The sequence below is a fragment of the Mesoplodon densirostris genome, chromosome 18, assembly GCF_025265405.1.
Source record: "Mesoplodon densirostris isolate mMesDen1 chromosome 18, mMesDen1 primary haplotype, whole genome shotgun sequence".
Lineage (NCBI taxonomy): Eukaryota > Metazoa > Chordata > Mammalia > Artiodactyla > Ziphiidae > Mesoplodon > Mesoplodon densirostris.
This window is the reverse complement of record NC_082678.1, coordinates 43,363,839-43,385,845: the sequence shown is the minus strand read 5'-3', so window position 1 is coordinate 43,385,845 and position 22,007 is coordinate 43,363,839. Positions and strand designations below refer to the sequence as shown.

Below are 22,007 nucleotides of genomic sequence, written 5' to 3'. Positions count from 1 at the left end.
GGGGTGCCACACCTCCCCAAAAAGAGCTCCCCTAACCCAACCCCCAAAGTTCATTCCACAAAGTCCTGGTATTTTTTTTTTATATTAGAAAATAACAGACACGATATCAAAAACACAAATGTCATCGGTAGAGGGTACAGCTGAGAACACCTGGGTCCCACCTGAGGGGCAGCACCAGGGACTCCATGGTCCACCAACCTCCCCCACCCCGGAGCAGCTAGGGGTCTGGACCACTGGGTCCTGCTTGGGCCTCAGAGGGCTGGCTACCCCAATAAATAAACGCAGCCCCAACCCTCAGGGACAGGGACTCCGGCTCAGCTGGGGCTTGGAGAACCACTTAAGCAGCTTGTCAGCAACCTTGTCCAGGGGAAGGAACGACTCCTCAGCAGGGATGGGAGGTGCGGCTTCTCTGGGCTGGGCTAAAGAGCGCCACCCTCTGTTCTCTAAGAGGCCAGAGGCAGCCCCTGGATCCTGGGCTGCTGATGGGGGGAGGTCCCACACCCCCTACAGCGGGAGAAGCCAGGACAGTTTTCTATTGGTTGGTCCAGCCACATCTGAGTTCTGCGAGTTGGGACATGGGAGAAGGAAGCTTCTCATGCATTCCCGGAGGTGGCCCCAAATGTAGTCTAGCTGGTGCCATTTTCTGCGGCAGGTAAGGCTGGACTGGATGAGTTCCCACCTTGTTCCTCCTCCTCCATGGCCAGGTCCTGAGAGCTTGAGACCGTGGCCCCAGCTTGGGCCTGGGCCTCATCACCGCCCTCACCCTCACCACCACCGCCACCCCCTTCGCCTCCACCCTCCTCCATGGGCTCCAGCCCCAGTCCATCCATTTCCGAGAAGAGTGGGTCACCAGGGTGGCCAGGGTCTTGGGTGCTGCTACCGCAATCCACACAGGCCTTGGAGAAAGGAAGGATATGAGTGAGTCAGGCAGAGTTCTCACTGCTGACCTGCCACCCCAGCTCCCCTTGTTCCCAACTCAAGAGTACTTCCCAAAGTGTATGCCCAAGAAACATTAATCCATACGGATGCGCATGGGGTCAGCAAGATTGGAAAATGCATTGTACCCTGTATCCAGACCCCACAAGGGGACAATCACAATATACATTAGCATAAGATTGGCCGAGAAAAGGTCTACAAAAGCACACGTGGTTTAACACTAAATAACCCAGCAGCAAACTTAGTAGAATGAACATCCTTCAGAATTAATGATCCAGGAACAATGAGGGGATCAGCCCTTAGCCTCCACCCTTTCAACTTGAGCTTAATTCCTTCTTCTCCCTCCTGGCCTAGACTTCTCTTCTCACCATCACATCAAGGGCCCGAGGCAGCTGACCCTTCCGGACCCAGGAGTGCACAGCACCCAGTTCCCTCCGCTGGTCCTCCGAGAACCGAGGCTGCTGCTTCTGCATAGCCCGGAGCCGCTCCCGGTCCTGCTTCAGCACAGAGGCCATGTCCCTGCTCCAGGAAGGGGTTCAGGAGGCAGAGAATGGGAGCTGGGGCCAGGGCCCACGAGGCTGGCATTTTTCCTTTACCTCAACTCCCCAGCTCCCCACTCACTGCCTCATGCTCCTCCCCTGAACCGGTGCTCCGGGAATTCAGGCCTTCCAAGACCAGGAAAGCTGCCCTCAGCCTGACTCATGATGGGGCTCCAAGGGGCGGAGGGCAGAACAGGAAAGCCCCAGGGCAGAGACAGGCCCAGAAAAAAAACCTCAAGTTAGCTGCAGAGTGAGGGTGGGCCGCCAGCCTCCCCACTCCTTTGAAAAAGAGGCAGAGGAGGTCCCTGAAAGTCCTCACCTGGAGGGCACCTGATAGGTCATCATGACATGCTGGTCAGCATTGGCCATGAGCAGCCAGATGGGATCCTGGAGCACGTACTTAATGACCTGGTCCCCGGGCTCAGCCCCGGCCTGGGCAGCCCCAGCCTCAGCCTCGGAAGAATCGATGCTGCCGAAGTACTTGCTCGTGTGGCTGCTCTGACTGCTGCCTGTAGAGTAAGGGGCGGGCAACCAACAGAGTCAGGCCGACCGGCGCTCCACCAGGCCTCGCTCAAGCCCACTGGCCTTAGGAAGCAGGGCAGGGGCCCAGGCTGCTCAGGCCAAGTAGGGCCTGGCCTCCCAACCCCCCAGACACTGTCCTACCCCGGGAGGTGTTGTGGGAGGCGGGGCACTCACGCGTGATGCTGGCTGAGGTGCTGCTCCCCTCATGGGAGCCTGAACCAGACCCAGAGCCCAAGGAGCCTGAGGCAGCAGAGCCCGTGCCAGAGCGCGAGTCCTCCTGCAGCAGCAACTCCAGCAGGTCGCTGGAGCCCGAGAGCGCATCCTGGTTGGAGGACTCGGTTATCTCCACCTGGGGGAGGGGAGGGGCGGGGTTAAGGGATCAGCACCCAGGCCTCCCTTCAACTGCTGCCTCTGGCTGGGGGCGCACCCAACACAGCGGCCTATTCCCACTCCGTAACAGTGGGCCCAGGCTGAGTGACAAGAGAGCTGGCGAAGAGTAGCGCCGTGACGCTGGACCCTTTCCAAGCGGCAGAGGCACTCTCAGAAGTTTTGGGGATGTCCTCGCCACCTGTCAGACAGGCCTGTCCCCACTTCACAGACGAGGCAGCTGATTTCTTCCTCATTCAGAAACGCAGCTGGGGCCTCCCACCCCACGACACCACCCTCTGGGGACGCCAGGTGGGCAGGGGGCAGGAGGAAGCACGATGGGAGGAGCGGGGGAGAGGGCCGCGTGGGGGCCGTAAGAGGATGGGGGCGGGCCTCGGTGCTCACAGGTCTGGCCGCTGGGTCCGCAGTCTCCTCACTGGGAGGGGGGCGCCCAGCACTACTCCCCTCGACACGGGGGGGCTCCTCAAGCTGCAGCAGATTTAGCTGGAGCGGGGAGCTGCATCTCGAGTTGAAGAGCGGAGAGTCGGGGAGGCGGGGAGGGCTGGGGGGCGGCAGGGGCAGGGACGGAGAAGGGGAGTGGGAGGCGGGGGTCTGGGGTGCCCCACAGGGGTAGGTGGGTGGGGCAGGGAAGAGATAGTTAGGGAGCACCAAGGCCACCACTGGGGTCACCAGCGGGGCAGAGAAAGCTGCAGGAGACACAGATGTGGGTGCAGGAGGGAGAGGCTGGGGGCCTCCTCTGGGGGAGAACGCGGGGACGGGGCAGGGCTGGACCACAGCCGGGAAGGGCGGTGTGGCTGGTGGTGGGGGCCAGGGGGCAGAGGATGGCACAGGGGACGGGTGGGAGACGTGGCAGGGGGCTTCGGCCTGAGGGGTCGGGTGCTGGCGGGAGCGCTTGGCTTTGGATCGGCAGTGGTGGCGGCGGCCGGGGGCCGCGGGGCCATGGCGGCAGCCTGAGGGGAGAGATGAGGGTGAGCAAGGCCCTCGACCTGGGGGTTAGCGCCCCTGCCACCCGGGCCGGCTGCCCTGCCACTCAGACCAAGGAGAGGGTAGGCGAAGGCCCCAGAGAGTCTGCCTCCCTGGCCCACATGTAACAGAGGAGACTCTGGGGAGGTGGGGGGACCTTCAGGGAAGAGTCACAGGGACGCGGGATTCACTGACAAAGCGGCCGGGGAAGGAGAGGTTACACGAGGCGGGGTGCTGGGGGTGTGCAGAAGACCGAGGCCTGCTGGTGGACAGGAAGCAGGCGAGGTCGTGGACGAGTGGGCAGGTGGCTCCGGTCCGGTCCAGCCACCAAACTCCAGCAGGCACTGCCAGCCTAGGCGACAACCTGCCAGTGGGGCCGTGCTCCGCGTGGCTCATGATGGAGCCAAGGTGGGCGGGAAAGCCCAGTCCCAAGCCCTGTGCCCACCTGCAGGGGGCCTCCCTCAGGCACCTGGAGGGCTGCCGTCTGCCCTTGAAGCCCTGCCCCCACCCGAAGTCGTCCCAGTCCTCCCTGCCGGCCTACACAGATCTCCCAGTCAGTGGCAACTGAGTCCTGAGTGGGCTCTCTTCCTGCCCCTGCCCCCAGACTGGGCCTGGAGTGGCTTACCTGGAGCAGCGCCTCTGCCTGCCTGTCTCAGTGCTGCCCTCCTCTGGCGGCAGCCTGGACCCCCCCCACTGGGGAGAAGCTAGCGAGGGGCCGTCCCTAGGCAGGGCCCCGGTGGTGAAGGTGGCAAGAGCCTGGGTCCCTGGAGCACAAGGACCTCCCTCAAGAACCCCTCCCCTGGCAGTCTGGTCCTAGACCAGGCCGCAAGCAGGTGGCTACCCGACTCACCGGGGGCCGAGGGGGCCGTGGAGGAGCCGTCAAGTCCACGCAGCCTGCCAAGGTCGCGGAAACGGCTGAGGAAGGCCTGCTCCTCCTTCTGGGTGTGCAGGGACAGCACAGCCTTGGTCAGGCCCACCGGCCGGTAGGCACCTGTGGCTGGGTCAGGGGCCACCGTGGGGCTGGGGGCTGGGCTGGGAGCTGGGCCGGGAGGCAGGCCAGGCAGGTCCTCCAGCATGATGATGTCTGAGGAAGATGAGACAGGGGAAAGGTCAGAATCACCTTAACTGTTAGCGCACCACACCACACGGCACCCTCCATGTCCAGCAGCTTAGCCAAAGCCCTGGCCTCCGTCCTGCGGCCGAGCCTGGACCTCCCCTGCATCTCTTGGCCACCTCCCCAGCGAGAACTGGCTCTGGGCCTTCTTCCTCGTGTAAAGCCGTCCCAGGGTAAGAAAGGATACTCGGTCCCCGCCAGTGGCACTACCCTAGGATGACCCCCCGTGACTTTCCTCGGAAGGGAAGCCCACACCTCGCACTTCCCTCGCTCGTTTTCCAGGTCAATGCCCAGGAAGACCTTCAGGGCGTTTCAACAGTCCCTGCCTCAGACCCTCTGTGGGCAGCACCTCAGGTTGAACTACACCCCAGACTTTGTGTGTAAACTGACAGTAAGAACACACGAAGCAGGATGAGGGACAGACAAGGTGGCAGGGGCTGGCGGGCGGGTGGAGAGCAAGAAGCGGCAGCCCTGAGCTAACTAAGATGGGGGCCTCCTTCTCTCCATCAGGAACCAGAGGGCGGGAGAAGGCAGCCGGAAAGGGGGGGACGCTGGCTGGGGGACCAGATGGAGCCCGGGCACCGCCCCCCTCAGCCACGCCCATACCCGATTCCGGGGGCTTCTTGTCTCCCACATGGACGATGGTGGAGCTGAAGCTACACTGACTGGTGACGGACACCACACTCTCCGCCTTATTGGCCAGGGCGAGTGGGCTCAGAGCGCCTCCTCCCACCACCGGCTCCTTCAGAGGGGCGGCCCCCTCCCCAGATAGCACTGCCGCTGGATCTGTACGGAGAGAGATGGTGCCAGTTACTGCCCCGCTGGGAGGCTGGGAGAGGAAACCCCAGTGCGGGTGGGGAGAGAGAGGAGCATGGATATCTGGAGGCTGGGGGGGACAGGACAGAGTGAGGTGGGGCCCCAAAGACAGAAATGCAGACGCAGGAACAGAGGACAGGGTGGTGGAGGCAGGACGGCCTGGCTCTTCACCTTTCTCGGCCCCCGCAGAGACTGCGCCCGCCCGCTGCCTGTCCTCGTCGGAGGCCGAAGAGGCGGTGCAGGAGGAGGAGGAGGTGCATTTGCGCTTGGTCGTGCTGGGGAGGTTGCAGCTCTCCAGGTACCTGAGGAAGCACCAGAGGACATGAGGGCAGCGCCTGGGTGGGGCGGGGCCGGGGCCCAAGCGGGAGAAGGGGCCACGATGGCCTTACCTGAGGATGCTGTCCAGGCAGTTGATCTGCTGGTAGGAGCAACTGGAGGCTTCTTTCCGCTCAGCCTCCTCAGGAGCCAAGGCTAGTGGGGCCTGGATCGGAGCAGGTGCCACCTCCAACTCTGGGTCTGCGGATTGGCAGGGAAGGGCCTTGGCCTTGAATGTGCCTGTAGCTGGGCCGAGGAGAGAAGAGCTCCTCTGGGTTGGGCTGAGGGTCATGGGACCCGCCCCGCCCCAGGTCTCACTCCTCACCCACACCCTCACCAACTCACCAGGGACGCGGGGCCGGGGCAGAGGGCGGGCCCGGGACTCAATAAAAAGCTGCTGCCCCTGATGCTTCACCAGGTGCACATCCTTACAGATCTGCTGGAACGTCACCTGTGGGGCAGGGCAGTGGGCAGCATTGGGGGGGGTCGTGGCCAGCCTGGGGAGCCCAGGGCGTAGCGCAAGAAAAAGGCCCCAAGGCTTCCCTGGTGGCACAGTGGTTGAGAGTCCGCCTGCCGATGCAGGGGACACGGGTTCGTGCACCGGTCCGGGAAGATCCCACATGCCGCGGAGCGGCTGGGCCCGTGAGCCATGGCCGCTGAGCCTGCGCGTCCGGAGCCTGTGCTCCACAACGGGAGAGGCCACAACAGCGAGAGGCCCGCGTACCGCAAAAAAAAAAAAAAAAAAGAAAAAGGCCCCAGTGGGGATGCGTGGAGAGGAGATCACGATGAGAGCAGGGCGAGAAAGAAAAGGAAGTGGACAAGGCTCCTCTGGGCTTGGCAGTGCTGACTCTGAGAACAAGGGGATGGGGGACTAAAGGGGTGAAGTGGCAGAGAGGCACTCACCGGTGCAGGAGGCCCAGGTCCCTCGGCGTCACCCCCATTGCTGGCACTGGAGGAGCCAGGGCTGAGGAGAGGGCCTGGGGAAGTCACCGGGCCAACTCCACAGAACCCTGTAGGGCTGGGGCTGTGCACAGGCTGAGGCAGGGAGAGCGACAGGTCAGATGTCCACGGCCCTGTTCTGCACCCCTTCCTCATTCCCAAGCCCCCTCCCCTCAACTCTCACCTGTAACAGCAGCCGGTGGATCTGCTCAGAGAGCTCCTGGATGTCAGGGTCCAGGGAGAGAGCGGGGCTGGGGACTGGGGGAGTGAACACGTCTTCATTCAGGGGCGCCCTGAAGGGTGGGAAGGATGAGCTGAGCCCTGCCCCCTCCACACTGGCCCGCCCTCCAGGGCACCACCCACTTACGTGCGTACTTTGTGGCGGCCCAACACAAAGGCCACCTTTCGGCTCCAGGGGTGCACAAAGCCAGCCCAGCTGGTGTCCATGGTGACATACTCCCCATTCCGGGCGCAGAAGCGGATAGGGGAGTGGTCAAAGGGCTGGCCAGCCAGCTGCAGGACTGAAGGGAGTGGGAAATGAGGTGCGGGTCAGTGGGAGGGAGAGCTAAGTAAGGTGGCGGAGCCCCGTGGAGCCGCCCCCCCACCAAATCCAAGAGACCAAGGCGCTGAAAGACACAACCACAAGGACAGCTGTTAGGAAGCCCTGGAGACAGCCGGAAGGGAGTGCAGGATGAAAGGAACTCACTCTTCTTGTGGATGGCCAACATGAGGGGTCGGTCCTCGGGATGCAGGAAAAGGAGCACTGGGGCCCCCAGGAGGTCCTGGGGGAGGTAGCCCAGCAACGGGGCGGCCCTGAAATGACAGGAGGCATCAGAATGGCCAAAGCCTCGGCCATGGACACCTCCTTTTCCTCCAGGTCCTGACCTCACCTTTCATCCACATCCTGGAAGAGGCAGCTGGGCGTGTGCCTCGTAGTGAAGATCCTCTTGTCCGGGGGAATCCGGGGAGCTGAGGCACAGAAAGCGTGGCCATTGGATTTCATCCAGAATGGTCCAGCTCCTCAGCCCTCCATGCTGCCTCAGGCCCAGGCTGGCTGGCAGACAGTTCTCTCCACAGCTCTGCCCTGGGCCCTCTAGCCTACAAAGATGGTCTGGACAATCTTTGTGCCCCATGCCAATAATGAAACTGAAAACCAAGGTACTCTCCTTTGCCTTCTCCTAGGTTAGGGCTCTCATCCAACTCTACCTCTAAAGGGGCGTTCACATGCTCATTCTAACAATACCTTCTGTGTTCCAAAACTGTCTTCCACACTCCTGTCCTGCCTCACCCCCAGCCTAGAGAAGGCCCCCTTCCTCATACCCCAACCAGGCCAGGCCCCTGGCCCGCCCACCTTCATAACCAGAGTGGATGCGCTCTGCGATTAGCAGGCAGCACAGCTGTGCAGGGGCCCCATCAGAGACCCGGATCTTGGTCACATATGGGGTTAGGCGGAATGGCTGGTACCGAGGCCCTGGATCTCGGTCAGGACCCCCTCTAGCAAGGAAGAGAAAGAGGCATTAGGGACTGTCAGTGAAGAGCCACCCACCCCCCACCTCAAGGTCATGGGCCACACAGCAAAGAAAGACAGGGGGTGTGGGAGGTGCAAGGGGTCTGCTCCCACGTCCTCTGCCTACCTGATACGGCAGAAGACAGACTTCTGGGTGAAGTCCTTGAGGCCTGAACCTGAGACAGACCAGGAGGGCAGTGAGCACAGCTCCCCGTCCCCTCCCTGGGCTGAGAAGAACCCAGCAAGGAAAAGCCTGGGGCCCCTGGCCCCTCATGGCAGGTGCTTCCTGGAACTGCTCATCCCTCCCCCCAAGCACTTGGAGACCTCACCTGCCGAGGCCCCCGTGCCCCAGGTGGGCAGGCGAGATGGGGCAGTGGAACCATAGAAGACGCCCACATCCTGGGGAGCCAGGAGCTCTGAGAAGCGGGCACCGCGGAACACATCCTGCTTGCAGCGCAGCAGGATACCTGCCTGCTCAGAAATGTAGACGATGCGGCCTGTCAGGAAGGAGACAGCCACGGAGAAGGTATCCTAGGCGAGAAAGCAAACACAAGAGCAGGTTCAGGAGCTGTGGGAGTGGGGCTGGGGGTGCATCGGGATACAGAGGCTGGGCTGCGCTGACCTGGTTGCGAAGCGTGTACTCAGATGTGATGTGCTCCAGTTCCTCCAGAGTGTAGGTGGACATGTCCATGGCACAAGGCTCGCCCTCCTCCAGGCTCCACTGCTGGTAGTATTCCTGGTTGGCTGCGGGGTGTGGGCAGCGGCACACTTAGGGAGACTGTCCCCATGGTAGTAGCCCAGGACCTGACCATTACCCTCCCAGGAAGCACCACTCACCTTGCACCTGCTTGACACAGGCCAGTGCGTACTGCAGCGTGGCCAGGGTCCCAGAGCGGCCCTTGCCCCTGCGCTCTGGTGGCAGCCGAAGCTTGAGCTCCCGCAGCGCTGTCATGAGTTCTTTCTGGGTCCTTGCCCGAGCTGACTGTTCACTGCTGCAGGGCCCACAGGGAGGGAGCGGGTATAGGCATTAGCCCCAGAGCGTGGCCCCCAGCCCTTTCCCCCAGCCCTCACCCCACGAACCTGCAGCCACTGGTAGACGGGTTGTCCTGTTCTGAGCTGGCACTCAGGAGGCTGTAGGCAATGGAACTGCTGGGTGGGGATGGGCTCTGAGAGTTTGTGCTAGGGGAGAAGCAACAGACCCAAGATGAGGAGAAAGTGGCCAGCAGCACGGGCCTGTCTCCCAGCTCAGTCTGCTCAAAAGACCACTCCTAGCACCTGCAACCCATCCAAACACACCTCTTGCTGCTTTCAGTGGTGTCCAGCAGGGCCGAGTCCTTGCCATTGCCAGAGGAAGAGCTATGTAAGCTCCGCTGAGATGCACCCCTGGACTCCGGTCCATTGGACTCATTGCCGCTGGAGCCATTGCTGTTGGCATCCGTGTCGTCAGCCAGGCTGGGGCCAGGACAAGGTCGATGCTGTGGAGACCCAGGGGATGGAGCCCCTCCAGGACAAAAGGATTCCCCCGGCCTGGGGTCCCCTCCCCCATCAGCCCCTTCAAGGGGGCCGCTCATGTCTGGGCCATGGGGAGGACAGGAGAACAGGGAAGGCGGAGAGGCCACCACGAGGGGGCCGGGAGGAGTGAGGTGGGAGACTCAAGCCTCAGAGAGCTAAGTTTGATCACAGCCAGCGCCTGAAAAGAGAGACCAAGAAGGAGAAAAACCTGGGCTGTAAATTTACAACACCTGCCGGTTTCATTCAGACCCTCCCTTTCAGGCCCCCACGCTCCTGGGACCCAGGCTTCCAATATGGAGCCTAAGCAATTTCTGTTTCCTGTCCGCGTACGGTGCGGGGGGTGGGGGTGGGTCGGGGGCTGCAGGTGGAAAGGGGCCTCTCTTGGTCCTTCTCCCACATCCCCTGCCAGCGTGGCCTGGGGAGGTAATACCTAAGCGGTCGACTAGAAAGAACTTCAGCTGTGAGCCACAGCCTGGATACTTCCCATCGCCAAATTCCCAGCAGGCCCCCACTCCGCCTGGAACTCCAAGGCCTCGGAGCAGGGGGCGAGCCTGCCGCCTTCTATATTTAGGCCTCCGGGCTAATTTTATCCGGGGGCGGTGCCACCTCCGCCGCACATGCGCGCGGACTTGCGCGGCCCCAACACGCGCTTCCGCCGCCACTGCGGTCGCCAGGGAAACCGACGTCAGCAGCTGAGCTCAGCGGTTGCTGGAGGGCCCGCAAGAGGGCGGGGGGCGACCCCTCCCCCATTTCTCGGCGGAAACGGGGGAACGACACACTCCTGCACTCGCAAGCGCGACCAGGGGTCGCCCACCTCTAATAGATCCCCAGTCCCCGGAGCGCCGAGTGGCCCTAGGAAGAGGGGCAGCCATCGGGGTTTCAGAGGCTGGCCTTGCTCCCCAGGGCAAAACACAACCACCACCGCCCTCCGCGCAAAAGCCCTTAGACTGGCGCTCGCCAGGATCCCAATCATTTTGGTCAAGACAACACAGCCTTTCCTCCTCTGGCCCCTGCACCTTCTCCCGACCCCCCAGGACCGAGGCCTGCCATTGTCAGGAACCCAGGAATCCTCTCTCTTCGGTCCCCTACTTTTCTATACACCCGCCACCACCGCCACCCCCCCACACACACCCATCCGAAGCAGACACACTCTGCTCTGACCAAGGGACGGACAAAGGCCAGCAGACGGCTGTTCCCTTACTCTCCCTCCAACCACACCCCCAACCTCAGAGTATTTTCTGAGCTTCAGGAGAAAAGGGAAGGCTGTGGCCAACAGCAGGAACTAGCACCGGGAACGAGATGTTCCAGTTTGAACCGGGCTGACATCACAGCCGGCGCGAGGCCAGGGACTGGAAGAGGGAGCGCGGGAAGCGCGGAAAGCCCGGAGGGGTCCTGGTGCTGGGGCAAAACCGGGGACCCCTGAGTGACAAAGGCAGCATGGGCCATGCCTGATGAGGGTCAGGTGTGGGGCCGGGGCAGCTGGGAGCTGGGGGCAAAACTGGAGGTAAGGTAGGCTGGTCAGGAGTGCGGACGCCCAGTGCAGGATTGTGAGGAATACCTAGGTCCCCGGGGACAGGGAGAGGGTGGACAACGGCAAGGAAGGCGGATTATTGGTGTGCCGTCTGAGCGCCCGGGCCGAAAGCGGCCCATCAGGCTGGAAGTGGCGGCAGTCCGGCTCCGGGCCGAAGACCGGCCCCTGGGGTGGCCGCGGAGATGCTTACCTGGCCGCGCGAGCGCCCTCCGGCCGCCTCCCCGCCGCCGTTGCAGCCCGCAGCCGAGTGCAAGCTCCGCGGGGCCAGGAGGCGGGTTGCATAACGCCAGGCGCTGCCCCTCATTGGCCTCCTGCCGGCGGAGCCGCAGGCCCCGCCCCCAATTGGCTGGGGGATCTCGTCCCGGCGCCTGATTGGCTACTGGCCCCCACTGAGGTCAGGGCTGTGTCACACACACGGGCGCACGTGGATCTGGGTGCTGGCGCTGGGCTGAAGGGCCCCAGACACCACAGCCCAGCCAATGGGCGCGGGACGCCTTGTACAGTAAATAATGGAAGGGAGGGGAGGGGAAGGGAGGGGAGGTAAGCTGTCCCTCTTCAGCGAAAACACCAGGGCCACAGTAGGTATTTAAGAGAACTCTACTTCCTGAACTGACCAGCCTTGCACAACGGGACACCCTGGCCTTGCCAGGGGTGGGCAGAAAGAATGCAGACCTTAGGAGGTGGGCCAAGCTGGATGAGGCAGCTGGTCCCTGGAAGGAGATGGACAGAAAACCCAGCTTGGCCTTTCCTAGGTTCCCCTCCCCAGCCTTGTCATCACAATAAAGCCATTTTACCCAATCCCGTCCTCTCACACTTCAAATCCTGTGGACAGCTAGGAGGAGGGCAATCGAGGGTCCACATCTGAGGAGGGGGTGGAGTGGGGGGAAGGATGCAAACAATAGAAGGGGCAGCCAGAGCCAACAGGAGCTGTGAAGGGAAACAATGGCAGGTGTTTCCATGGCCAATCAGAGAAAAGGTCACCGGGCAACCTACGTGGTAACTAGTCCTTCTCTCCTGAGGATGCAGCCACCCACAGCTACGGCTGCACCAAAAGTAGGGGCCAGGCAGCCAGGGCTCCAGGGGAACAAAGCAGTGGCTGAGAGAAGAAACCTTAGACAGAGAAAGGTGGGGTGGCAAGGGCTTCAGGTCCCCACTGCAAGGAGAAGAGAAAGCCAAGGACCTCATCATCTGTCTCCTTAACTGTATTCCGCAGCCCCCAGGAGAGAACCTGACACACAGTAGGTGATCATAAACATGGTGACTTTGTAACTAGAGCTAGGGGAGGGGGAGGGGCCTCAGTAATAGAGAAGGAGCTGGAAATTATAATTTTTTTTTTTTTAAGAGCAAGAAGCAGAACACCGAGTCCTAATTTGGGGGAATAAAGTGCCAGCTTGGGCCGCAAAGAGCTGCAGTTACACAGACCCCCTCCATCCAAGACTGATGTGTAGTTCCTCTCAGGGCTCCCTGGAAACGTGGGTGGCAAGTGAAGAGGCTGATGCTGAGGTAATCAGCGTGGGTGCACACGCCTCACTGTCACGTGGCCTAAGCTTTCCTTAACAATTGTGTTCCCCATGGGGGGTGGGGAGGGGTGGGCAGGGTCAGGGCTCTGTGGAAAAGCTTACAGAATAACCCAGAAAAACCAAAGCAGGAAAACACAGGAAATAAAGGATTGAGGAGCCTGGATTCTCAGTCTTCTCTCCTTGAAAATGTCCCCCCAACTCATATACTGTGGCCCAGTCCCTTGTCTCCTTTTCAGACACCTCTTCTCTGGAAACATCCTTTTTCTTCTTCCTCAGCACTCCTTAGGGCTCTAGATGTGATCTCCCCCGACACAGGCGATCCTTGCTCTCCACCTCCACCTCCATATTTTTCTTTTGCGTAGACAAAAGGGTCCAGCGCTCCTGCAGCTCTCAAGGCCCTAATCAGGATCCTGCCTCACGGTCCCCACAGTAACCAGACCCTGCTGCCGTCAATGGAGGAGAGGGGGCGGGAGGCGGCGGTGACGTCAAAGCGGAGGAAGGGGGCGGGGCGAGGCAGCCGGGGAATGTGGGGCAGGGAGGCTGGAGAGGCAGCGGTTTGGGAGGCGGCCAGCCCGAGAGGGCGGCGGCCAGCGAACTTGGGAACATCATGTTCTTTTGGCTGGTAGCCCAGGACATGCACCCAGCCTGGGCGCCTCCCCCCAACCCAACGACAGCCGTCCTGTCCCAAAGCCAGGGATTCCTGGAGAGAGGATTAGGAGGAAGGGGTGCCCCCCCTCCCCCGCCTGGCTCTCTTCTCCAGACTCGCATCCGCCCTCCCCTTGGCTTGCTCCTACAGCTCCTGGCATTGGCTTTCCCCCTCTCCCAGACTGTACACATCTGCTGGCCCGATCCCAAAGCCAGGGCGGGGAAGTTGGAGGCCAGGTTCTGCAAGAGACCTTTGCTCCTTCCCTGAGGCCCCCTTCAGAGCCTGAATCTCTTGTTACTATGGTAGCAGAGACAGGGAGGAGGGATAGGGAGGAGAATGGGTCTAGGATGAGGAACTCGAACTGGGAAAGAGCAAGTGGCCCAGCCTGGGGCCTGGATCTTGGGACAGGGAAAAGGGAGGAATGAAGGTTTGGGGTTGGTGCCTCAAGACAAGAACCAGGAAGAGGGAAATGGGGCAGGGGTCACCAAAATTTGCAAAAAAACTTAAGAATGTGAGAATAGTTCCCAACCACAGCATTCACATAAATCTTACACCCTGTCACTGTTCTTTTGTCACCCTATAGCAATTCTTACCTAAAAAAAAAAAAAAATTAAAAACATGACCCAGGTATTGCGCTGAGCACTTTACATACATTATCTTATTTAATCTTCAGAACAATCCTGTGAGATAGGTATCATTATCCCCATTCCACAAGGACCAACTAAGGCTCAGAAGTTACCAAACTTGCCTAAAATGCCTCATAATCAGTTCTCAGGCTCTTAACAAATGGGACCCACGGCTCAAATCTGAGCTCTGATAATGGCTTGTCATTCTGGTTTCTTACCCTTCAGGAACCTGTGAGGTGTTACCAGCTCTGGGAACCTGGGCCTCTCAAACACTCAGCCAATTCTAACTTTGGTGCCTAAAACACAGACTCCATCCAACCTCTCCTCTACCCTGGGACATTCAGTTTGCATTCTCCACACACTTCAAATCATCACAGTCCCAGTTTTCACATGCTCACATGTGAAAACCAGCCCCAGTGATTTCCTAGGAACCCCACTTCCTCACTCTTCCACCTTACTGCAGGTCACTTTACCACAGGCCTGGTTGCTTGTACAGACAGATACCAGAGCACCCTGTTGGTGCCTCCTCACCTCCAGGGGCTCAGGAAGACACGTGTACAGCCAGTCTGCACAAGCCCATCCTCCCTCTCAGGATCCGACAGTTGCTACCCCACGTTTACTCCCAAAGATGGCTCCGAGTCCCAACCCCTCCCCTTTACACATGAGAAAGACATCCAGAGCCCTGATGTGGCTAGCTCAGGGTCACACAAATCATAACCTCACCCCTTTTCAAATCACAGTATCCCCTTTGGTACCCTCTCAACTGCCCTACCAGGACCTCTCTCCAGCCTCAGAACCCCTGCCTATTTCAAGTGATTAAGGCACCTAGCCAAACAGCAGTCACGCACTGGAACGTCTCCCACCGGCTCTCAGGGGTCCTGTCCGGTACCTCCCTGGGAGCAGGGCTCTCAGCTCCTTCAGTTCGCTGGCTTCTGAGCCCCTTCCCGCGGCAGTCAGGGGTACAGGGACCCTAGGGCGTTGAGGGATTTGATGTCAGGGATTCCCGCTCCCCTCTCTCTAGAGCTGAGTTCGCAGCCCCTATTCCCCCGCAACCATCAGAGCTCCCACCGCGGTGATAACGCATTTGCAAGATCCCCCTCACGGCAATGCATTAACACCCCTCCTTACAGAACTACCGCGGAAAAACCCATACCGACCGCCGCTCCTCACCCTCCACGCCTGAGCACTTACCGCTCAGCGCGCACGCCGTCCAATTTCTTCCCAACTAGGATCAAGGAGACTTGTTTTCGCTTCTCCAGGCCCTCCCGCCGACCAGGATGCCACGCCCCTCAAGCTTATTGGCCGAAGGACGCCGACCCATGCCCCGCGCCGCGTGCGGCCGCCCAGCCCCCGCACAGCCGCCATTGGCGCCGCCCGCCTCCCTCTTCTTCTCATTGGTCAAGTTTGCCAACCAGCAGTAACAGATTCACGTGCGGAAGCGGCCACCCTAGCACGTTGATTGGAAGCTGACCGAAAGCCACGCCCACATCCACCTCCGAAGTTCTTATTGGCTGTGGCAGCGTCCCCCGACCTGCCTAGGTCGGTGACGCAGACGCCAGTCCAGTCCTCCAAATTTTCTCATAGGCTGAGAGGTCCCGGAGCTGTAGAGGACACGTGCGGGCGATCTCACGCGGCAACTTGTTTACCTAGAAGCTGGGGATTTTCCTTGACGACACGCTAACCCAGGACGGCCGAGTCTGCGCAGGCGCAGATATGAGCGGTGGTGGCTTTGGTGGGGGCGCTTTGTGAGCCGTCACGCGCGTGACAAGAGCGCCCCCGCGCTGGGACTGCGGACCTGGGTTCCTGAAGCTCCCTGAAGCTGGAAGCTGCTGGCCTTACGGTGAAGCGGTCTTCAGGTCTTAGTGCCGCGTGGTAACGATGAAGATGATAGCCACCTCCCAGATTATATTTTTTGTGGGCCAGGCCATGCGCTTCTTACAAACCCGGAGGAGGCGACTGATCTACTTCCCACTGTCTCATAAATGAGACTGAGATCCAGAGAGGTTACATAATGTATCCGGATTAACACGCTAGTCTCTAGTGGGGTCAAGATTTGAACTCAGGTCCCTGATACGATAAAGGTGGGTCCTAAGGCCTGCGGGAACCCTAAACATGTGAAGGACTCAGTAGATGAAGCACAAAAAGGCCCTGAGCACTGTCTTGAAAATAGTAAGCCCGTAACAAGTGATGAACATTATAATGAATGTATACATAGTAAGAATCACCTGGGTCCCTTACAACTGCTGAATCAATCACCGGGGAAGGGGCCTGAAAAACTATTTTTAAAAGCATTCCCGGTAGTTCTTAGGAGCCTAAAAGTTTGGGAAACACTAGTTACGTTTCCTAGGCTGCTGAATCCTCACGCTGCAGCCCAGAAAAGTGGGCCCTCCAGAACTCACCTAGCACTCGCCACCCACTGTTAAAAGTGCCTGTGGGCAGGGGTGCTAGGGTGCCACATCAAGAGCATTATGGAGCTGGAGGTTAAAGGAGTTCAGTAGGGGGTCTAGAGCCACCAGTCGGACAACAGAGTGCAGGGCCAGCAGGCCATCTACAGCCAGCTCCACACCGCACTCAGCTGGATCTCCCTGAGCTGTTTTTTTTTTTTTTTTCTTTTTTTTTTTTTTTTTTTTCTTTTTTTGCGGTATGCGGGCCTCTCACTGTTGTGGCCTCCCCCGTTGCGGAGCACAGGCTCCGGATGCGCAGGCCCAGCGGCCATGGCTCACGGGCCCAGCCGCTCCGCGGCATATGGGATCCTCCCAGACCGGGGCACGAACCCGTATCCCCTGCATCGGCAGGCGGACTCTCAACCACTGCGCCACCAGGGAGGCCCTCCCTGAGCTGTTTTGTTCAATAAGTATTTACTAACGCCTTCCGGATGTTAGCACTGTGCTAGGCACAGTGAGGGAGAGATGTTTCACAGTTGTCCATCTACTTCAGGCCTAGGAGTAAATGACCACGGGAGAGACTGCAGAGCATTTGAGACTTAAATCAAGGAGTAGAAAGGGATCCAATAAACAGCAGAAACATGCCCGCAGGGAAGGGGGGGGGGCGGAGCTGGGAAGCCCAGACCTCAGGGTTCACGGACGGAGACACTGGGATTATGAACACTTCCCATTATCAACTCCTGGTGCCCCCTCGTGGCCACTTGGTGAATCACACTTTGCCTTTGCCCTGCCCAAGGTCAGGCCCCCTGGCAAAGCTGTCCCTTCCAGATGTATGTTCTCAACCTTCCAGTTACACCTGCAGATCCAATACGCTTCCCACTGGTTAAGAAAAGATCTTAAAAACACCACCTGGTTACTCATTACACATTTATTGTACATTTTCACAATCTGGATGCGCCACAGAATTGGGGGCATGGGGTGAGGGAAGCGGGGCAGGGGATACTGGGATAATATGGGGGGTCTAGAACACAGCACCCTCACCCCCAGCATCTCTCCCTACCCTTTCACACCACAGCTTCGATCTCCCTGCTCCCCCCCCACAAAGGAACCTCGACTGTGGGGGAAAGAAAGTTTAGGAGGTGCCCTCCAGTGGCAGGTTAAGGGACTGCACCCTCAGACCCCTAAAATTGTGCCATTTAAAAAGACATTAGACCCTTCCTTCATCATTTCACCCAAGGAGGAGACCCGGAGAGGGGCAAGAATCCCCGTCTTGCAGCGCGTCCCATGTACACATTGGCAGTGACCAGTACCCCCCAGTCTGAGTTCAAGGGGGCAGTCAGAGGAGCTGGGCAGTGACGGGGCAACACCCCCCAATGAGGGAGGAGGGATTTCAGTCCAGCCCCCAGCAGGGGTGGGGCCAGAGATTTCAGGAAGGAACTGGGGGGATTCTTTGCCCTGCCCCATCCTCCCCAAGGCAGTGATGACCCCCCCGACACACTGGCAGCCACCTCTCCCAAGAGATCAGATTGTGGCCAACCCCCAACTCTCCTGGTGGGAGGAGGAGGAGGCAGATCAGGCAGATGGGAGGGAGACCCCATGGGAATGTCAACTGAGCACCCCACATGGAAACTGGGGAGCAGGAATGTGGGGAGAGACTCCAAGTGGCAGAATTATTGGTCCATCATAACACACTGAACTCCAAGACACTTACACACCAGCTGGGGGGAGGGAAAGGAGGGACAAGAGGTTTGGAAAATCGGGGTAGGGGAGGCAAACTGGACTAGGGGTGCTAGGAGGGGGCGATCCTGGGGGCCAGAACAGCCTGGCTCCCCAAAAGCCCAGGCTCCCCACCACCTGCAAGTAACGTCATGCAAATGAAAAGTGTGATACAAGGACCAACAGGGACTAACTCCTCAGTAAAAAAGAAACACAGGTTGAGAGACTGAACAGAAGAGAAAATGGGGGGGAGAAGGAAACCAAAAGGGATGTCAGTAGGCAAATGGATGCTAATTAACATGCTGGAAGCTCCCAGAAGACCTTGGGATTCTTAGGACCATAAGGGACCAGTCTCGGAGCCTCCCAATGATGCAAAGAAGATGCACCTAGGGAGGCCTGGACAGTTGCTTTTTATATTTTTTGCAGGGGGGTGGAAGTATGCAGAAGTCCAGGGCGGGAGGAAGGATCAGCTAAATCCAAGGGAAGGAGAGGAAGAGGGGACTGCATAACAGATGCAAATGAAGGGGACTTGGGGCTGGTCAGGAAGAAAGGGAAGGAGGGAAAGAGAAAAAGGAGGTGATGAGAACCTCAGGAAGGGGTGTTAAGGACAACCGGAAAAAATCTTCTAGTAATAAAACTACAAACAGACCAAATATATATAATATTATATATGTATAAATAACAGCTGGCTATTTACAAGGGGGCACACACACAACACACACACACGGATCCGGGGAGGTGGGGCTGGAAGATATGGCTGAGAGGTGGAGGAGCAGCTGGGGGTGGGGGGAGAGGCCCTTCTCTGGGCAGGGCAGGCTCCTCAGGGGTTTAAGAGCTGAAGTAAACTGTGGAGAGGGAAAGAGAAGGAAGAAGAGGGAGAAGGGAGAAAGAGAGAGAGAAAGCAGTGTGTCAGCCCAGCCCTGCTCCCATCTTCCCCACCTCCCAGCTGGTTGACATCCCTTCCCCTCCTGGCCTCAAGTTCTCCATCTGTAACACAAAGAGGCTGTACAGGTCGGTTCCAAGGTCTCTTCAACTCCTTGAGGCCACAGACCCCTAATCCTCTGGGCCTCTGAGACCACAGCTCTCAGACAGTGGGGTGGCTGGCTTCCTAGCTGTTTCTCAAGCCCCTGGGTCTTTGCTGCTCTCCCACTCCCCAATTCCAGGGTTCCCAGACTGGGCTCCTAGGCCCAAAGGGTCCTCAAGGGAGCAGTGGGGATCCACCAGCTTTCCTGTTTCCAAAAATCTTAACAGAAATTGCCCAGAATCAGGCAAAGAGCAAGCTAAACAGCTTCAAGGTTTGGGGCTGTAGATGAATCAGAACTTCTATTGGCAGCTATAAGTGCTTTCTGCTGAACAGTAAAAACTAGGTTAATGACCTTCAAAACCCAGAAATCACAAGGGAAACCTCTTCAAGAAAGGGCCCTAGCCACTCCCACCCTACTCACCGATGATGATAATGAGGATGATGGCGCAAATCACTCCCAAGATGATCATCATCTGGGGGCGAGAGGGGAGGGTCAGTGAGACAGACCATGATACTCCCAGTCACCCACCACTCCTCCTACCTGTCCTCCCGCCTGCCTCCACCCTTACCTTGAGGTTTTTCCACCAGTATTTGCGCTTGAGCTTGGCTGCACTTGTTTCAAACTGGGAGGCCCCTGCTTGGAGTGCGTCTGCACGGTCGTCCAGCTCCGACAGCTTCTGGTCCCGCTCCAGGACCTTGTCCACGTTCACCCTCATGATGTCCACCACCTGGGGGAAGGCCCGCAAGGCAGGGGGAGTGTGCCAAGGCCCATCGCAAAGGGCACTCCTCCACCATGAGCCCACATATGGAACACGCACCCCGATGCTGCCTGGCTAACATGACAAGGACATACACAGAACATGCCTAGCACAGCCGCAGATGCGCCAAGGAGCACGCATCAGGGGCTTGCTGGTAGCCAGACATCACAGATATCACAGCAGCACCCTCTATTTACCGAGCCTCAAGCAGCCTGCCAGTCACCAGAACACACCCGCCCAGGGTGAAACACCCCAGGCTAGCAAGGCTGACTGACACCCCGCGGCCCTCCCAACTGCAGGCTGACAAGGACCGGGCATGATGGCATATTTTTGTCCCCTAACTCATTAACATGAACTGCCATCACCCCCAACCCAAGATAGGCCCGCACACCTGTTTCCCAACCCTCAGGGTCCTTCCCACTGGCCTCTGACACCCGCCCCCCCCCCACAACTCACCTCATCCACCTGGGCCTGGGTCTGCTGCAGTCTCCTGTTACTGGTGAGGTTTGGAGGGGGCGCAGGGGGGCCTCCCTCCCCAGCCGGGGCGGCAGGGGGGGCAGTGGCAGCCGTGGCCGACCTGAAGGGCAGGGACGGATCAAGACCCAAGGCCTGGAGCCCTTGGCCCCGCAGCCAGGGCCCCGCCCATCCGCCTGTCCATCCATCCGTCCCTCCCTTCCTCCTTCCCGGGAAGAAAGCCACCCGACAGGAACCCTGGACTCCGTCCGGCCCCGCGGGCGAGTTGTTGCGTGACCTTGAGTGAGGCCCCCTCCCCCCCGGGCCTCAGTTTCCCCGCCTGTCAAATGAGGGTGGACCCGAAACGACAGGCGGCAGCGATGACAGGGGCGGGGCGGGCGCACGCCGGGTCCGCTCCCTCCCGCGGCCAGGGCCCGCGCGGCCAGCCGGGGACGCGAGGCCCTCCGGCTGCCTGCGCGCAGTCACTGGCGCCGGCCTGGTCTCGGGATGCGGGGCGCGCTGGGGGCTCGAGTCGAACCCCAGGCCCTCCCTAGGCCTGGACCCAAGGGCGGCGGCCGGCGCGGGCCACCCGGTGCGGGCGCGGGCACCAACTCACATGGCGGGGGCAGCGGGCGGAGAACTTGGCAGCGGCAGTGATGGCGGCAGCGGCTCGCACTGGCTCCGACTGGCGCTGGCTGCCCGGGACAGGAAGATGGCGGCCGCACGTCACTCACATCCGGGCACTGCGGGAGGGGGCGGGGCGCGGCGGGCCTGTAGTCGGCAGCCGGGCCGCGGGGGCGGGGCGCGGAGAGCGGAGATCGCGGCTGGCTGGGCAGCTGGTCTGGCGCCGCGGAGCCCCAGCCACTCCCTCATCGCCCGGGAGCCCGGAGCCTGGCGGCCGCGGCTTCCCCGCACCAACAGCTGGCCCACCCGGTCTGACCACAGCCCTCCCCGTCGTCCCCGTGCCCCCGCCGCCTGGCCCTTACGGCACCCTTCAGCCCCAAACACGTCCTCCTCCTCCTCCGTGAAACCCATCAACCGGTCCGCACCCCACTCAGCCCCAGGTCTCGGCCTGCCCCCAGGTCCCAACGCCTGCTGACCCCCCTTCAGCATGTGGAATGGGCGGGCGGGGGTAAATCAGAAGGGGCAAGTGCAGGTTCCCGGGCCATGCGGATAGCTGGGACCCCGCTGCTGAGGTGAAGTGGTGGCAGTTGGTCCCCAACCCCTTGCCCCGCAGGTGGATATCTCAAGGGAGGTCTGGGGCCCCTGACAGCTGAGTAGGGGGGATAGCAACACGATCCTCACAGCTGAGGTTCAGACCAGGGGTCCTTGGCAAGAGAGGCCTGGCTGAGGTGGGGCAAGCTTAGGGCGCCGGGAGGAGGGCACGGGACTGCCCCGTGGGGCTGCTTCAGGTGGTGGCTGCAGCCTGGCCTAAACCTAGCTCCGTCCCAGAGTGGGGCAGCTACCCTGGCAGCAGCAGGAGGGCTCAACCTCTGATCCCAGGCACAGGGCCTGGGTGAAAGGACAGGACTTTTGCTTTTTTGTTGTTTTGTTGTTTTGGTTTTCCTTTAGGCGGAAGGACAGTAAGTAGGCAGGGACGGCACCTGCGGTACCCAGGCACTTGGTACTACTGTACGTGCGGATTACCTCATGGGTGTCAGCCTAACAGTTCCTGTCCTGGCTCTGGACCCAAAATATACTACATATGTAGAGGCTACATGTATATGTGTTAAATGGCTTGATCTGGGACCCGGTAGGGGATAATCCACTACCCCTGCCGTCCCTGACTGGTCTCTGTT

General features: G+C 60.0%; 2 protein-coding genes across 8 annotated transcripts; both read right to left on the bottom strand.

Moving 5' to 3' along the window:
• Window positions 1-102: 102 nt before the first annotated feature.
• Window positions 103-15,097, bottom strand: PER1 (period circadian regulator 1). Of its 7 annotated transcripts, none has more exons than XM_060081492.1 (23): window positions 15,065-15,097; window positions 9,335-9,728; window positions 9,119-9,217; window positions 8,876-9,030; window positions 8,661-8,782; window positions 8,368-8,569; window positions 8,166-8,214; window positions 7,883-8,025; window positions 7,422-7,500; window positions 7,238-7,344; window positions 6,899-7,052; window positions 6,716-6,824; window positions 6,496-6,627; window positions 5,938-6,043; window positions 5,667-5,838; window positions 5,449-5,579; window positions 5,068-5,247; window positions 4,198-4,431; window positions 2,769-3,334; window positions 2,172-2,346; window positions 1,795-1,984; window positions 1,305-1,455; window positions 103-896 (listed from the first exon to the last, which is right to left on the bottom strand). In XM_060081492.1, exons 2-23 carry the CDS (start codon window positions 9,607-9,609, stop codon window positions 627-629), a joined length of 3,801 nt encoding a protein of 1,266 aa, XP_059937475.1. In that variant the 5' UTR covers window positions 9,610-9,728; window positions 15,065-15,097; the 3' UTR covers window positions 103-626. The 7 variants fall into 7 exon arrangements, with proteins under 7 accessions (XP_059937475.1, XP_059937477.1, XP_059937478.1 ...); XM_060081494.1 differs by lacking the exon at window positions 15,065-15,097 and adding an exon at window positions 14,722-14,789; XM_060081495.1 differs by lacking the exon at window positions 15,065-15,097 and adding an exon at window positions 11,876-11,906.
• A 2,078-nt stretch (window positions 15,098-17,175) lies between these two features.
• On the bottom strand, window positions 17,176-20,928 carry VAMP2 (vesicle associated membrane protein 2). The gene is made up of 5 exons (XM_060081106.1): window positions 20,825-20,928; window positions 20,212-20,332; window positions 19,567-19,725; window positions 19,419-19,470; window positions 17,176-18,818 (listed from the first exon to the last, which is right to left on the bottom strand). Coding segments are annotated over exons 1-5 (351 nt in total). The 5' UTR covers window positions 20,827-20,928; the 3' UTR covers window positions 17,176-18,801.
• Window positions 20,929-22,007: the final 1,079 nt, after the last annotated feature.